The following is a 16,906-nucleotide window of genomic DNA, read 5'->3' on the forward strand; positions in this document are numbered from 1 at the left end:
GAGAGTGTGTAGATGGTGCTGCTGGGAGTTAATAGGGCTGGAGGATAGAGAGTGTGTAGATGGTGCTGCTGGGAGTTAATAGGGCTGGAGGATAGAGAGTGTGTAGATGGTCCTGCTGGGGGTTAATAGGGCTGGAGGATAGAGAGTGTGTAGATGGTGCTGCTGGGGGTTAATAGGGCTGGAGGATAGAGAGTGTGTAGATGGTGCTGCTGGGAGTTAATAGGGCTGGAGGATAGAGAGTGTGTAGATGGTGCTGCTGGGAGTTAATAGGGCTGGAGGATAGAGAGTGTGTAGATGGTCCTGCTGGGGGTTAATAGGGCTGGAGGATAGAGAGTGTGTAGATGGTCCTGCTGGGAGTTAATAGGGCTGGAGGATAGAGAGTGTGTAGATGGTGCTGCTGGGGGTTAATAGGGCTGGAGGATAGAGAGTGTGTAGATGGTGCTGCTGGGAGTTAATAGGGCTGGAGGATAGAGAGTGTGTAGATGGTGCTGCTGGGGGTTAATAGGGCTGGAGGATAGAGAGTGTGTAGATGGTGCTGCTGGGAGTTAATAGGGCTGGAGGATAGAGAGTGTGTAGATGGTGCTGCTGGGAGTTAATAGGGCTGGAGGATAGAGAGTGTGTAGATGGTGCTGCTGGGAGTTAATAGGGCTGGAGGATAGAGAGTGTGTAGATGGTGCTGCTGGGAGTTAATAGGGCTGGAGGATAGAGAGTGTGTAGATGGTGCTGCTGGGAGTTAATAGGGCTGGAGGATAGAGAGTGTGTAGATGGTGCTGCTGGGGGTTAATAGGGCTGGAGGATAGAGAGTGTGTAGATGGTGCTGCTGGGAGTTAATAGGGCTGGAGGATAGCGAGTGTGTAGATGGTGCTGCTGGGAGTTAATAGGGCTGGAGGATAGAGAGTGTGTAGATGGTGCTGCTGGGAGTTAATAGGGCTGGAGGATAGAGAGTGTGTAGATGGTGCTGCTGGGAGTTAATAGGGCTGGAGGATAGAGAGTGTGTAGATGGTGCTGCTGGGAGTTAATAGGGCTGGAGGATAGAGAGTGTGTAGATGGTGCTGCTGGGAGTTAATAGGGCTGGAGGATAGAGAGTGTGTAGATGGTGCTGCTGGGAGTTAATAGGGCTGGAGGATAGAGAGTGTGTAGATGGTGCTGCTGGGGGTTAATAGGGCTGGAGGATAGAGAGTGTGTAGATGGTGCTGCTGGGAGTTAATAGGGCTGGAGGATAGAGAGTGTGTAGATGGTGCTGCTGGGAGTTAATAGGGCTGGAGGATAGAGAGTGTGTAGATGGTGCTGCTGGGAGTTAATAGGGCTGGAGGATAGAGAGTGTGTAGATGGTGCTGCTGGGGGTTAATAGGGCTGGAGGATAGAGAGTGTGTAGATGGTGCTGCTGGGGGTTAATAGGGCTGGAGGATAGAGAGTGTGTAGATGGTGCTGCTGGGGGTTAATAGGGCTGGAGGATAGAGAGTGTGTAGATGGTGTATTGCTGTAGATGCTTTTTAGGGTTTTCTCCTCCATGCCTCTCCTTGCCTGGCCATCTGTTCACCCATATGGAGGCATGGATGGAGGAGCCACTTCTGGTAAGACTGGCGGAGGAAGATTCTCAGTGGTAGACACACACACAGTCAGTAATGTTTAATTCACATCTGGGACAGAGCAGTCGTTCTGTATATGACAAAGTCCTTACAGCGCCACTGTCACTGTGATGGCTGTAAGAGCTGGTGTCAGGTAAACACGTCTTCTGAAGCACAACACTGTAGCATTCGTTTCCCTTTTCAACCTTCTTTTAGTTGTTTTCCTGTCTGCTGAGAGCTGAGGGCTTTGCAATGAGAGTTGATGGATTTCAAATAGCTCTCCTTTTGTTGAAACCTCTTAAACATTAAGGGAGGGGGTTCTCTTCAGAAACAATACATTATCTTTGTTTTTAGGGGTAGCAAATAAAAGGCCTGATTGATCAATAATTGATTGATTATTGCGGCCGGTTAAAAGGAAACAGCACTTCCCTTTTGTTTGTTTGTTTATGTATTTTGTCTGTTTGCTCTGTTTGTGTGTTCAGAGGGGGAGGAGTGGAGGGTTCTGAAGACATGTCATTGGTTAATAAGAGGGATCTGAAGACATGTCATTGGTTAATAGGAGGGATCTGAAGACATGTCATTGGTTCAACAAGGTCCTCCCAGTCAAGTGTGGTGATTCCATTTCCCTTCATGTCAGTCACTGTTCCTCACCTCTCTCATGCTACAGCACAGTCAGGCTGAACACTGTTCATGTTCTTTAGGTGGGCCTGTTGGGTACACACACATCGTATGCACAGAGAACACTGTAGGTGGCACACACACATCGTATGCACAGAGAACACTGTAGGTGGCACACACACATCGTATGCACAGAGAACACTGTAGGTGGTACACACACATCGTATGCACAGAGAACACTGTAGGTGGTACACACACATCGTATGCACAGAGAACACTGTAGGTGGCACACACATATCGTATGCACAGAGAACACTGTAGGTGGTACACACACATCGTATGCACAGAGAACACTGTAGGTGGTACACACACATCGTATGCACAGAGAACACTGTAGGTGGTACACACACATCGTATGCACAGAGAACACTGTAGGTGGTACACACACATCGTATGCACAGAGAACACTGTAGGTGGCACACACACATCGTATGCACAGAGAACACTGTAGGTGGCACACACACATCGTATGCACAGAGAACACTGTAGGTGGCACACACACATCGTATGCACAGAGAACACTGTAGGTGGCACACACACATCGTATGCACAGAGAACACTGTAGGTGGTACACACACATCGTATGCACAGAGAACACTGTAGGTGGCACACACACATCGTATGCACAGAGAACACTGTAGGTGGTACACACACATCGTATGCACAGAGAACACTGTAGGTGGCACACACACATCGTATGCACAGAGAACACTGTAGGTGGCACACACACATCGTATGCACAGAGAACACTGTAGGTGGTACACACACATCGTATGCACAGAGAACACTGTAGGTGGCACACACACATCGTATGCACAGAGAACACTGTAGGTGGCACACACACATCGTATGCACAGAGAACACTGTAGGTGGTACACACACATCGTATGCACAGAGAACACTGTAGGTGGTACACACACATCGTATGCACAGAGAACACTGTAGGTGGTACACACACATCGTATGCACAGAGAACACTGTAGGTGGTACACACACATCGTATGCACAGAGAACACTGTAGGTGGCACACACACATCGTATGCACAGAGAACACTGTAGGTGGCACACACACATCGTATGCACAGAGAACACTGTAGGTGGCACACATACCCTGCATCATTACTTGTGCGCATTACAGTGACCTGAGACAGAACCAGGGCACTTTGTAAATGTCACGGGCCAGCCCTCTCCCCCTCTTTGCCCACAGAATAAAATGAATTGAATTGTGTGCTATCAGCAGCAGCAGCAAGATAAATCTGTCGTTTTAAAAGAAAGTAGCAATTAGGTGTGGAAAGCCTAGTGGAGGGAGGGAGGGAGGGAGGGAGGGAGGGAGGGAGGGAGGGAGGGAGGGAGGGAGGGAGGGAGGGAGGGAGGGAGGGTGCTTTTAGGAGTAACCCCCAGCCCTTTCCTAATGCATGGGACCAGAGAGGCTATGTGACAGGGGAGCAGGTGAGCTGTTTATCATCAATAGAGGGGAGGGGGAGCAGGGCAGGGGGGAGACAGAGCCTCTGACCAGGTCCATTACATAGACCAAAGATGGGAACTGAGGCTCTGTTGCCAGATGCCATTTCTGAACTCTCCATATCTTCCCTCTGATTCTGAGTGTATCTAACGATTCACCTCACACCACTCTCACAGTCTTTCCTCTCTCCTTTCCCCTATTCTCTCCCTATATCTCTCTATATCTGTCTCTCTCAACAAACACACATACACTACTGGTCAAAGTTTGGGCTCACTTAGAAATGTCCTTCTTTTTGAAAGAAAAGCTAATTTTTTGCCCATGAAAATAACATAAAATTTATCAGAAATACAGTGCAGACATTGTTAATGTTGTAAATGACTATTGTAGCTGGAAATGGCAAATTTTTTATGGAATATCTACATAGGCGTACAGAGGCCCATTATCAGCAACCATCACTCTTGTGTTCCAATGGCACGTTGTGTTAGCTAAGTTTATCATTTTAAAAGGCTAATTGATCATTAGAAAACCCTTTTGCAATTATGTTAGCACAGCTGAAAACTGTTGTTCTGATTAAAGAAGCATTAAAACTGGCCTTCTTTAGACTAGTTGAGTATCTGGAGCATCAGGATTTGTGGGTTTGATTACAGGCTCAAAATGGCCAGACACAAAGAACTTTCTTCTGAAACTCGTCAGTCTATTCTTGTTCTGAGAAATGAAGACTATTCCATGTGAGAAATTGCCAAGAAACTGAAGATCTCGTACAACGCTGTGTACTACTCCCTTCACAGAACAGCACAAACTGTCTCTAACCAGAATAGAAAGAGGAGTGGGAGGCCCCGGTGCACAACTGAGCAAGAGGACAAGTACATTAGAGTGTCTAGTTTTAGAAACAGACACCTCACAAGTCCTCAACTGGCAGCTTCATTAAATAGTACTAGCAAAACACCAGTCTCAACGTTAACAGTGAAGAGGTGACTCCGGGATGCTGGCCTTCTAGGCAGAGTTCCTCTGTCCAATGTCTGTGTTCTTTTGCCCATCTTAATATTTGATTTTTATTGGCCAGTCTGAGATATGGCTTTTTCTTTGCAACTCTGCCTAGAAGGCCAGCATCCCGGAGTCACCTCTTCACTGTTGACGTTGAGACTGGTGTTTCGCGAGTACTATTTAATGAAGCTGCCAGTTGAGGACTTGTGAGGCATCTGTTTCTCAAACTAGACACAAGGAAATGTCGAAGTGACCCCAAACTTTTTAACGGTAGTGTATACACACACACACACACACTCTCCTCTTCATACTGTATCTGTGTGACCTTGATCTGCCAGCAACTTTCAGTCGGTACGAAAAACATTTATCACAGACTGTCAAACTGCTGGGGGAGGAATTATTCTTCAAATTTTTCCACCTCTCTTTCTCTCTCTCATTATCTATTTCTCTCTCTCTCTCTCTCTCTCTCTCTCTCTCTCTCTCTCTCTCTCTCTCTCTCTCTATTTACTTGAATGCCCTTTCCAGTACAGGGGGAAATGTATTGCTTGTAGGACAGGTGGAATATGAACAATGGGCAGCATGGAGTGCAGGGTTATCTGGCCAGCCTGTGAGCGCAGCGGGGAAATCGATGTGACCCGTGATACACTGTCATCACAATTCCCACCCTGGCTGTCCTATTTGTCTTGCACCGGGAAGCTGGGATGGCTGGTGTCATCTCAGAGCCAGATTATCTGGGTGAATCATAGCTCCAGACACTCTCAGGGTTCTGTCTATTTACCCCTGTCGTTCCCTCTGTGGGTGGGGGAGGGATGGAAGGAGAGGAGTGAAGGAGGGATGGAAGGAGAGGGGTGGATGGAGGGATGGGGGAGAGGAGGGGGAGTAGAGCAGATGGGGAATGGAGGGATGGGAGGAGAGGAGGGGGAGGGAGGATGGGAGGAGAGGGGTGGGAGGAAAGTGAGAGAGGGCTTTGGGAAGGTAAAATACAATGCTCCTTGCTTTTCTGGTAGCTGTCTCCGTGGTGATACTGCTCTGATCTGGGTTTTTCACTCTGCTGCGTATAGATGAACCACTCTTCAGAGAGAGGCTATACAGGGCATACAGTCAGTCCCTCAGCCTGGTCACTCTGCTGCGTATAGATGAGCCACTCTTCAGAGAGAGGCTGTACAGGGCATACAGTCAGTCCCTCAGCCTGGTCACTCTGCTGCGTATAGATGAACCACTCTTCAGAGAGAGGCTGTACAGGGCATACAGTCAGTCCCTCAGCCTGGTCACTCTGCTGCGTATAGATGAGCCACTCTTCAGAGAGAGGCTGTACAGGGCATACAGTCAGTCCCTCAGCCTGGTCACTCTGCTGCGTATAGATGAGCCACTCCTCAGAGAGAGGCTGTACAGGGCATACAGTCAGTCCCTCAGCCTGGTCACTCTGCTGCGTATAGATGAGCCACTCTTCAGAGAGAGGCTGTACAGGGCATACAGTCAGTCCCTCAGCCTGGTCACTCTGCTGCGTATAGATGAGCCACTCTTCAGAGAGAGGCTATACAGGGCATACAGTCAGTCCCTCAGCCTGGTCACTCTGCTGCGTATAGATGAGCCACTCTTCAGAGAGAGGCTGTACAGGGCATACAGTCAGTCCCTCAGCCTGGTCACTCTGCTGCGTATAGATGAGCCACTCTTCAGAGAGAGGCTGTACAGGGCATACAGTCAGTCCCTCAGCCTGGTCACTCTGCTGCGTATAGATGAACCACTCTTCAGAGAGAGGCTGTACAGGGCATACAGTCAGTCCCTCAGCCTGGTCACTCTGCTGCGTATAGATGAGCCACTCTTCAGAGAGAGGCTGTACAGGGCATACAGTCAGTCCCTCAGCCTGGTCACTCTGCTGCGTATAGATGAGCCACTCTTCAGAGAGAGGCTGTACAGGGCATACAGTCAGTCCCTCAGCCTGGTCACTCTGCTGCGTATAGATGAGCCACTCTTCAGAGAGAGGCTGTACAGGGCATACAGTCAGTCCCTCAGCCTGGTCACTCTGCTGCGTATAGATGAGCCACTCTTCAGAGAGAGGCTGTACAGGGCATACAGTCAGTCCCTCAGCCTGGTCACTCTGCTGCGTATAGATGAACCACTCTTCAGAGAGAGGCTGTACAGGGCATACAGTCAGTCCCACAGCCTGGTCACTCTGCTGCGTATAGATGAGCCACTCTTCAGAGAGAGGCTGTACAGGGCATACAGTCAGTCCCTCAGCCTGGTCACTCTGCTGCGTATAGATGAGCCACTCTTCAGAGAGAGGCTGTACAGGGCATACAGTCAGTCCCTCAGCCTGGTCACTCTGCTGCGTATAGATGAGCCACTCTTCAGAGAGAGGCTGTACAGGGCATACAGTCAGTCCCTCAGCCTGGTCACTCTGCTGCGTATAGATGAGCCACTCTTCAGAGAGAGGCTGTACAGGGCATACAGTCAGTCCCACAGCCTGGTCACTCTGCTGCGTATAGATGAGCCACTCTTCAGAGAGAGGCTGTACAGGGCATACAGTCAGTCCCTCAGCCTGGTCACTCTGCTGCGTATAGATGAGCCACTCTTCAGAGAGAGGCTGTACAGGGCATACAGTCAGTCCCTCAGCCTGGTCACTCTGCTGCGTATAGATGAGCCACTCTTCAGAGAGAGGCTGTACAGGGCATACAGTCAGTCCCTCAGCCTGGTCACTCTGCTGCGTATAGATGAACCACTCTTCAGAGAGAGGCTGTACAGGGCATACAGTCAGTCCCTCAGCCTGGTCACTCTGCTGCGTATAGATGAACCACTCTTCAGAGAGAGGCTGTACAGGGCATACAGTCAGTCCCTCAGCCTGGTCACTCTGCTGCGTATAGATGAGCCACTCTTCAGAGAGAGGCTGTACAGGGCATACAGTCAGTCCCTCAGCCTGGTCACTCTGCTGCGTATAGATGAGCCACTCTTCAGAGAGAGGCTGTACAGGGCATACAGTCAGTCCCTCAGCCTGGTCACTCTGCTGCGTATAGATGAGCCACTCTTCAGAGAGAGGCTGTACAGGGAATACAGTCAGTCCCTCAGCCTGGTCACTCTGCTGCGTATAGATGAACCACTCTTCAGAGAGAGGCTGTACAGGGCATACAGTCAGTCCCTCAGCCTGGTCTCACGTCTTCTTTACACATTGCTACTCTCTCTGCTGCTTTCACTGTCTACCATTAACAATGCTTTCAGCTTTATTAAACTGTTCATATGTCCCTGTGAATATGATGGAATGTGTGTTTGTGCATCAGTTTTATTTTAACAGCCCCATTACGTGTGATAAAGCTGGTTGTAAACCAAGGTCTGTTGTGTGTTGTGTTAAGCAGAAGAAGGGCAGCTGGCCTTGCCCATGATGAAGCCAGGCTTTGAGAAGATGGCCCTGGGTGGACAGACCCTGCCTCCAGGCTTTCCTGCGCCCTTCCTCTTCACCGACGGACTCAACTCTGTGGAGACTCTGCTCACCAACATCCAGGTACAGACACAGTCTTTGTGTTTTGGAATATTGGCACTGGCGTGTGTGTGTGTGTGTGTGTGTGTGTGTGTGTGTGTGTGTGTGTGTGTGTGTGTGTGTGTGTGTGTGTGTGTGTGTGTGTGTGTGTGTGTGTGTGTGTGTGTGTGTGTGTGTGTTATGGTGCTCTAGTTGTTAGCCCTGGGGTTAAAGGTTAAAGTGCTGTGCTCTTCTCTGTGTCCCTCGGGCGGCGCAGGGTCTGCTGAAGGTAGCCGTGGACAACACCCGTGTGCAGGAGAAGCACATCCAGCAGCAGAGGAAGGAGCTTAAGATGGAGCTCTACAGGGAGAGAGAGATGAGAGAGACTCTGGAGAGACAGCTCTCCTCCGAACTGCACAGCCGAGGTAGGAGAGAGGGAGAGGAAGTGTTTGTGTGTGTGTGTGTGTGTGTGTGTGTGTGTATGCATGCGCGCACGTGTGTGCATGTCTGACTGAATGAGAGACAGACAGACAGACAGACAGCAAGGAAAGAGAGCGAGTGTGTGTGTGTATGTGAGAGAGATCTGGCAGTGTGAATGAATAAATAAATATACCAGTGGAGGCTGGTGAGGGGAGGACGGCTCACAATAATGGCTAGAATGGAGCGAATGGAATGGCATCAGCCACATGGAAAACATGTTTGATGTATTTGATACCATTCCACTAATTCCGCTCCAGCCATTACCACAAGCCTGTCTTCCCCAATTGTGTATTTTATTTATTTATTTATTTAACCTTTATTTAACTAGGCAAGTCAGTTAAGAACAAATTCTTATTTACAATGACGGCGTACCCCGGCCAAACCCAGACAACGCTGGGCCAATTGTGCGCCGTCCTATGGGACTCCCAGTCACGGCCGGATGTGATGCAGCCTGGATGTGCCACAAGCCTCTTGTGGAATACACGCATACAGTAAATAAAAATCCTGCCAAAGGAATATGTGCTTGCATCTTTACTGGGCTTGGCACACATCGTGGTGAATTTAGATTTGACTTGTGCATCTTCAGCCACAGCCAAGAAATGAAGGCAATTAGTTGCCTCGGTAACAACTCCAACAATATTTACAGACACTTTGAATGTCTATTAGTCATGACTGTTATCACATTGCTTTTTGTTCAAATGTATCTTTTAATGGAGAGGCAGTAAATCTGTGTGTAATTAGAGGTGTTATCAGCTCTGGGTTAGACAGGGCAGAGTGCACAGGAGGCTGGTGGCACCTTAATTGGGGAGGACGGGCTCGTGGTAACGGCTGGAGTGGAATAGGTGGAATGGTATCAAATACTTCAAACATTTTTCCATGTGTTGAATGCCATTTCATTCGCTCCGTTCCAGCCATTATTATGAGCCGTCCTCCCCTCACCAGCCTCCACTGACAGAGTGGGTGCTCCTGCATGGTGCTGTTGGTTCCTCTTTACTGGGAACATGCTTTTTATTTGGCTGTTAATATGAGGAGAGTGGGCACCCTCAAGAGCATCAAACTGGAGATGGGCTGGGGAGGTGCAGCTGGGCTGGGGAGGTGCATCTGGTCTGGGCTGGGATAGGGGGTGCAGCTGGGCTGGGCTGGGCTAGGGAGGTGCAGCTGGGCTGGGCTGGGCTAGGGAGGTGCAGCTGGGCTGGGCTGGGCTAGGGAGGTGCAGCTGGGCTGGGCTGGGATGGGATGGGGTACCGGTTCTAGTACTGGGTCTAAGGAGACAGCACTAGAGATTCACAGACACAAAGGATTTTCTCAGTTTGCCTCAGTTGAGGTGAGCTTGTCAACTCACTGGCTCTCTCCTCCTCCCCCTCCATCTGTCCCTGTGCAGCCACCATCCAGAAGCGTCTGAAAAAGGAGAAGAAGGCTAAGAGGAAACTGCAGGAGGCTCTGGAGTTTGAGTCCAAGCGCCGTGAGCAGGTGGAGCAGGCCCTCAAAACAGTCACCTCCCCAGAGAACCTCCGTATGAGTCTCAACGGTAAGCCTCCATGCTCTCTAAACTCCTTCTCTTTACCTCTCCTCCTCCTCCTCTTTACCTTTCCCCTCTCCTCCTCCTCCTCTTTACCTTTCCCCTCTCCTCCTCCTCTTCCCCTCTCCTCCTCCTCCTCTTTACCTTCCCTCCTCCTCCTCGTTACCTTTCCCCTCTCCTCCTCCTCCTCTTTACCCTCCCTCCTCCTCCTCTTTACCTTCCCTCCTCCTACTCTTTACCTTTCCCCTCTCCTCCTCCTCCTCTTCCCCTCTCCTCCTCCTCCTCTTTACCTTCCCTCCTCCTCCTCTTTACCTTCCCTCCTCCTCCTCTTTAACTTCCCTCCTCCTACTCGTTACCTTTCCCCTCTCCTCCTCCTCCTCTTTACCTTTCCTCCTCCTCCTCTTTACCTTTCCCCTCTCCTCCTCCTCATCTTTACCTTTCCCCTCTCCTCCTCCTCTTTACCTTCCCCTCTCCTCCTCCTCCTCCTCTTTACCTTTCCTCCTCCTCGTCTTTACCTTTCCCCTCTCCTCCTCCTCCTCTTCCCCTCTCCTCCTCCTCCTCTTTACCCTCCCTCCTCCTCCTCTTTACCTTCCCTCCTCCTACTCGTTACCTTTCCCCTCTCCTCCTCCTCCTCTTTACCTTTCCTCCTCCTCCTCTTTACCTTTCCCCTCTCCTCCTCCTCCTCTTTACCTTTCCCCTCTCCTCCTCCTCTTTACCTTCCCCTCTCCTCCTCCTCCTCCTCTTTACCTTTCCTCCTCCTCGTCTTTACCTTTCCCCTCTCCTCCTCCTCTTTACCTTTCCCCTCTCCTCCTCCTCCTCTTTAGCTTCCCCCTCTCCTCCTCCTCCTCTTTACCTTCCCCTCTCCTCCTCCTCCTCTTTACCTTCCCCTCTCCTCCTCCTCCTCTTTACCTTTCCCCTCTCCTCTTCCTCCTCTTTACCTTCCCCTCTCCTCCTCCTCCTCTTTACCTTTCCCCTCTCCTCTTCCTCCTCTTTACCTTTCCTCCTCCTCCTCTTTACCTTTCCCCTCTCCTCCTCCTCTTTACCTTTCCTCCTCCTCCTCTTTACCTTTCCTCCTCCTCCTCTTTACCTTCCCCTCTCCTCCTCCTCCTCTTTACCTTCCCCTCTCCTCCTCCTCCTCTTTACCTTCCCCTCTCCTCCTCCTCCTCTTTACCTTTCCTCCTCCTCCTCTTTACCTTCCCCTCTCCTCCTCCTCCTCTTTACCTTCCCCTCTCCTCCTCCTCCTCTTTACCTTTCCTCCTCCTCCTCTTTACCTTTCCCCTCTCCTCCTCCTCCTCCTCTTTACCTTTCCCCCTCTCCTCCTCCTCATCTTCTCCTCTCCTCCTCATCTTCAACTCTCCTCCTCCCCTCCTCTCCTCCATATGTATTTTATAATATTTTTATAATATCTTTCACTGCTCTATCTCTCTCTCTCTCTCTCTCTCTCACTCACTCTCTCTCTCTCTCTCTCTCTCTCTCTCTCTCTCTCTCTCTCTCTCCCCCACCTCTTTTTATACTTGTCTTCCTCACTCTTCTCTGTGAAAGCATCACAGATATTTAGTTTCATGTCATCAGTGCAGCGGTCCTAGCCGTTATTACTTCCAGTCCATTAGCATTGTTACCCTGAAAGGAAATGGATACAGATACTTATCATAAACACTGTAAATTCAAACACTGAAATCGGTAAATTGTTTCGATAGCTTCCTCATTTTCAGTTGTTTGTTTCTGAATATCTTACCAGGAGTACAGAAGGAAAAAAAGAGCGATACATCTCTAAACATTTCAGTGGGCAGAGCAATTATTTCCAAGGCTGATTAAACATCAATTAAACAGAAATGCGTTGGGTTTTCTTTTATCTGACGTTGTTGGGACTAATACATTATTGTGTGAACTATCTGGCCACTTCTCGTAATGTTTGCAGACTAAATATAGCTAAATCCAACCCCTATTTCTGTACGATCTCAGATAGCACCCCCCCTACTTGAAACATAATTTGTGTCTTGGACAGAATTTCTCCTCCACCTGATATATGTGGGTCCTGCAGAGATTGTCTGGATACAGAGGGAAGACGTAGGTGTCTTGACCTAATGTCTGTGTTCCATTTCAGAGGCAGTGATACCGGAGGTTGAGCCAGAGCATAACGGCAGCCAGCAGGAGAACTCAGGTGTACAGGGTAAGCAGCTTCCCTCTCTGTCTCTGGTCCTGAGATCTGGGGGGTCAGCACGCAAGGAGAAGGAACAGGGTTGACTCTTGACTCTCTACTCCCAAATATAGTCAGACAAGAACAATACGCCACCACAAAGTGACATTATTTGGATGAACTTGTGAATGTTGGAAAGTACCCTCACATGAGGGGTCAGAGTCAGGGGAAGGGAGTGAAGTGGGGACTGGGGGTGATGTGGCATGCACAAACCCCACATACACATCTTTCTCTTTTTTTATTTTCTCCTTTTTTAATTTTCTTTCTTTCTCTGTCTCTCTGTCTCTCTCTCTTTGTCTCTCTGTCTCTCTCTGTCTCTCTCTCTCTGTCTCTCGCTCGCTGTCTCTCTCTCGCTCTCTCGCTCTCTCTCTCTCGCTGTCTCTCACTCTCTCTCTCTCACTCTCTCTCTCTCTCTCACTCTCTCTCTCTCACTGTCTCTCTCCCGCTGTCTCTCACTCTCTCTCTCTCTCGCTGTCTCTCACTCTCTCTCTCTCTCTCACTCTCTCTCTCTCACTGTCTCTCTCCCGCTGTCTCTCTCTCTCGCTGTCTCTCTCTCGCTGTCTCTCTCTCGCTGTCTCTCTCTCGCTGTCGCTGTCTCTCTCTCGCTGTCTCTGTCTCTCTCTGTCTCTCTCTCTCTCTCTCTGTCTCTCTCGCTCTCAAACTGATGGTGTTGCATATATGTTTCAAGCATCCATTCTCTGTAGAACCCCCCCACCTCCACCCTCCCCTCCTCCTCCTCCACCTCCCCTCCTCCACTCTCCCCTCCTCCTCCACCTCCACCTTCACCCCCTCCTCCTCCTTCACCCTCCCCCCTCCCCTCCTCCTCCACCCTCCCCTCCTCCTCCACCCAGAATTACCTAAACATGTTACCTCTCTCATATACCCCTATGAGACTTCAGTCCTAAAACAACTCAGAGCTAAAACTATGAACCTTAACCATAACATCAGAGATGTAGACAGAGGTTCACAGACATGTTTCATGGCTGGTTATATTGACAGTGTTGCAGCGAGCACACAAAAAACACAAACACAACCCCCTTATGATTTCATTGTTAATCCCAGTTACTGCCGTGTTCCTTATAGACATAATGCTCTGACATTCTCCTGTGCTAGCCCTGTAAATCCATGTATTTGTCATGACCCTGAGTGTTCCGCTTTCCTGTGTGAGCCAGTTGTTACTAATGACAGCGTGGAGACAGGGATTATGGGGCCAGGCATTTCTGACCTTTAGGGCAGCAAGGAGAACTGCTGATGGCCATGTGAGGGATAGACAGACAGCACTCCTCCCCTGACACGCAAGAGAGACAGACAGAGAGAGAAACTAACAGACAGAGAGCGAGACAGACAGAGAGAGAGACAGACAAAGAGAGAGACAGACAGAGAGAGAGACAGCGAGAGAGAGATGGACAGAGAGATAGACAGCGAGAGAGAGAAAGATAGACAGAGAGAGAGAAAAAGATAGACAGAGAGAGACGATAGCGAGAGAGAGACGATAGACAGAGACAGCGAGAGAGAGAAAGATAGACAGAGAGAGAGAGAAAGATAGACAGAGAGACATACAGAGAGAGAAATAGAGAGACAGACAGAGATAGACAGACAGAGAGAGAAAGAGAGAGAGAGAGAGAGACGATAGCGAGAGAGAGACGATAGACAGAGAGAGAGAGAAAGATAGACAGAGAGAGAGAGAGAAAGATAGACAGAGAGAGAGATAGACAGAGAGAGAGAGACGATAGACAGAGAGAAACGATAGACAGAGAGAGACGATAGACAGAGAGAGCGATAGACAGAGACAGAGAGAGAGACAGAGAGAGAGAGAAAGATAGACAGAGAGCGAAAGAAGATAGAGAGAAAGATAGACAGAGAGCGAGACAGAGAGAGAGAGACGATAGCGAGAGAGAGACGATAGACAGAGAGAGAGATGAGAGAGAGAGAGACAATAGAGAGAGAGAGAGACGATAGAGAGAGAGAGAGAGAGAGAAACAATAGAGAGAGAGAGACGATAAAGAGAGAGAGAGACGAGAGAGAGAGACGATAGAGAGAGAGAGAGAGACGAGAGAGAGAGACGAGAGAGAGACGAGAGAGAGACGATAGAGAGAGAGAGAGAGAGAGAGAGAGAGAGAGAGAGAGAGAGAGACGATAGAGAGAGACGATAGAGAGAGACGAGAGAGAGAGACAAGAGAGAGACGATAGAGAGAGAGAGAGAGACGATAGAGAGAGAGAGAGTTTGAGTTTTAAATAACCTTTATTGGGTCTGGGAACTCACAACACGATAAACACTCAAACAAAACCATAGTTACACATCAATTAAAAACACAACACCAAATCTTCCTCCACAGTTACTAAACACAACAGCCTCTGAATACCACATATACTCATAAACAGATCAATGTTGTTAACCATTTTGTTGTAGGCAAACTCAACCCTCAGTCTCGCTGCCAACATTCCTTCCAGCATTCCCACCACATCCACAGATCCCTGTCCCCGAATACTTATCTTTCATGTTTTCCATATTTCTAATTTAAGCAAGAGAACTACACCCCTTCGACTAAACCTGTACTTTAGCCCAAATATAAACTGTTGAGAAGAGAAAACCTCTCCCAGAGCTGAGAACCAGCTATTGATCAGGTCAATCATCCCGACCAACCAGGGACACTGTCAGAACAGATGTGCCAGAGTTACAGACTCAGCACAGAATGGACACCCTTCCCCAACAGTAGGATCCAGGTGTACCAGATGCATGTTGGTGGCTATGGCTCCATGTATTATCCTCCATTGGAGGTCAGCTGTTCTCTTATCAATAGGCAGTTTATATAAAGACCGCCAACAGCCTTTTGGGGAGGCACCTGGACCAAACACATCCGCCCACCTTGTCGATTTTACCCCTTCCAGGGAAGAAACACGGGACACTTTTACACAGATTATGTACATGTCCTTCTTTCCCACTGCCTTGAACTCCCCCAGCTCCAGGGTATGGAAGGTCAGCAGCATCCCCACGTCCTCCTCTAACGCCCCCGCCGCAGCACTAACATTCAGCGCAGGGAACACATCATCCAGACCCTCCGTCCACCGATCAGAACTGGAAGTGTCAGTCACATACTGCTGATGAAGTACTGGCAAGGAGTCGCAGACCTCAGCGACGACCTTCCTCAGTAGGCGAGATGATCGGAACCCTGCTCTTTCTCCCAGCTCCTCCAACGATCTGCTCCTGCTCCGCATCAGATGACCCAGCTTGGTACACCCCACACCTAACAGGCATGAACGTAGGCTGGCTGAACCCATAGCACGGGACTGGATAGCAGTGTTGTAAAAAAGAGGCTCTTCAAAAAGCCACATCCCTGGTGGCGTGCCGGCCTTACGGGACTTGACAAAAACTCTCCAAGCCTGCATAACAGACTCATAAAATGGAGTCAGGCCAGACAAATCACCCCCCCTAGCTTTAAGAGGAAAGGTGCTTGTCTAATCAGCCCGCTCTCCTCATCAATGTACAGTATAGTCTGTGTCGACCCAGCTAGAACCGTCACAACTGTACAACAGTCTCTGAGCTGCTTGAAGCTGGAAGCACCCTCGTGCAGTGGCAGGTACAGGGCCGCAGCTTTAATCCAATGTCCAGATCAGAAGAAATTGACAAGGGTCCTCTGAAGCTCTTGTATCAGACCCACCGGTGGCTGTAAAATCATTCGTCTGTGCCACGGGGTAGAGGCAGCTAGATTATTGGCTACCAGCACCCTTCCCCTATAAGACAGCTGGGGCAGCACCCATTTCCACCTTGACAATCTGGCACACACTTTCTCCACTACACCCTCCCAGTTATTTTTCTGAAAGACATCGGAGCCTAAAAAATAAAAAAAAGTCTTCATCCCATCTCTGCCCCACTGAAGCCCCCGTGGTAACCATGGAGCGGACCCTATCTGAAGCCCCCGTGGTAACCATGGAGCGGACCCTATCTGAAGCCCCCGTGGTAACCATGGAGCGGACCCCGTCTGAATCTGACCTGCCCACCGCAATTCGCTCTTTCCCCAATTGACTCTAGCTGAGGAGGCCCCCTCATACACCTTTAAAGCATTTGAGAGAACCTTAACATCCTCACCCCCTGTAATAAAAACGGTCACGTCATCTGCATACGCAGACAGTGCTATCGTGGGACCCTTCATTACCCCTGCCACAGAGAAACCAGTAAGCCTCGCTCTTAAAAAACAAAGCATTGGTTCAATTGCCAGACATTATAACTGTCCTGAAATTGGGCATCCCTGCCTGATGCCCCTTTGGATGGGGATGGGGCAGCTCAAACCACCCCCACCTTCATCATACATGAGACCCCAACATACAGTAAACTCATCCAAGACAAAAAAACATCCCCAAAACCAAAGGCTTTCATTGTTTTGAACAAGTACTGGTGGTCCACACGGTCAAAGGCTTCTCCTGATCCAAAGAAAGTAAACCCACATTCACATCAGACAGTTTACAAATGTCTAAAACATCTCTTATTAGAAACAAGTCATCAACAATAGAGCGGTCAGGTAAGACTGGTCCTTGTGGACCAACAGCCCCAGATATTCTTTCAACCTGTTTG

General features: G+C 49.4%; 1 protein-coding gene across 5 annotated transcripts in view; it reads left to right on the forward strand.

Moving 5' to 3' along the window:
- Positions 1–16,906, forward strand: part of LOC120021444 (dachshund homolog 2-like) — a 271,141-nt gene that overhangs the window by 242,362 nt on the left and 11,873 nt on the right. For 3 of the 5 annotated variants that reach the window (XM_038965213.1, XM_038965215.1, XM_038965217.1), the window contains 4 exons: positions 8,037–8,185; positions 8,418–8,565; positions 10,002–10,148; positions 12,244–12,309. In XM_038965213.1, coding sequence (XP_038821141.1) covers positions 8,037–8,185; positions 8,418–8,565; positions 10,002–10,148; positions 12,244–12,309 — 510 coding nt within the window. The remainder of the gene's footprint in view (positions 1–8,036; positions 8,186–8,417; positions 8,566–10,001; positions 10,149–12,243; positions 12,310–16,906) is intronic. The other 2 variants (XM_038965214.1, XM_038965216.1) reach the window with 1 other exon arrangement.

This window comes from Salvelinus namaycush, chromosome 26 (genome assembly GCF_016432855.1).
Source record: "Salvelinus namaycush isolate Seneca chromosome 26, SaNama_1.0, whole genome shotgun sequence".
NCBI classification, from domain to species: domain Eukaryota; kingdom Metazoa; phylum Chordata; class Actinopteri; order Salmoniformes; family Salmonidae; genus Salvelinus; species Salvelinus namaycush.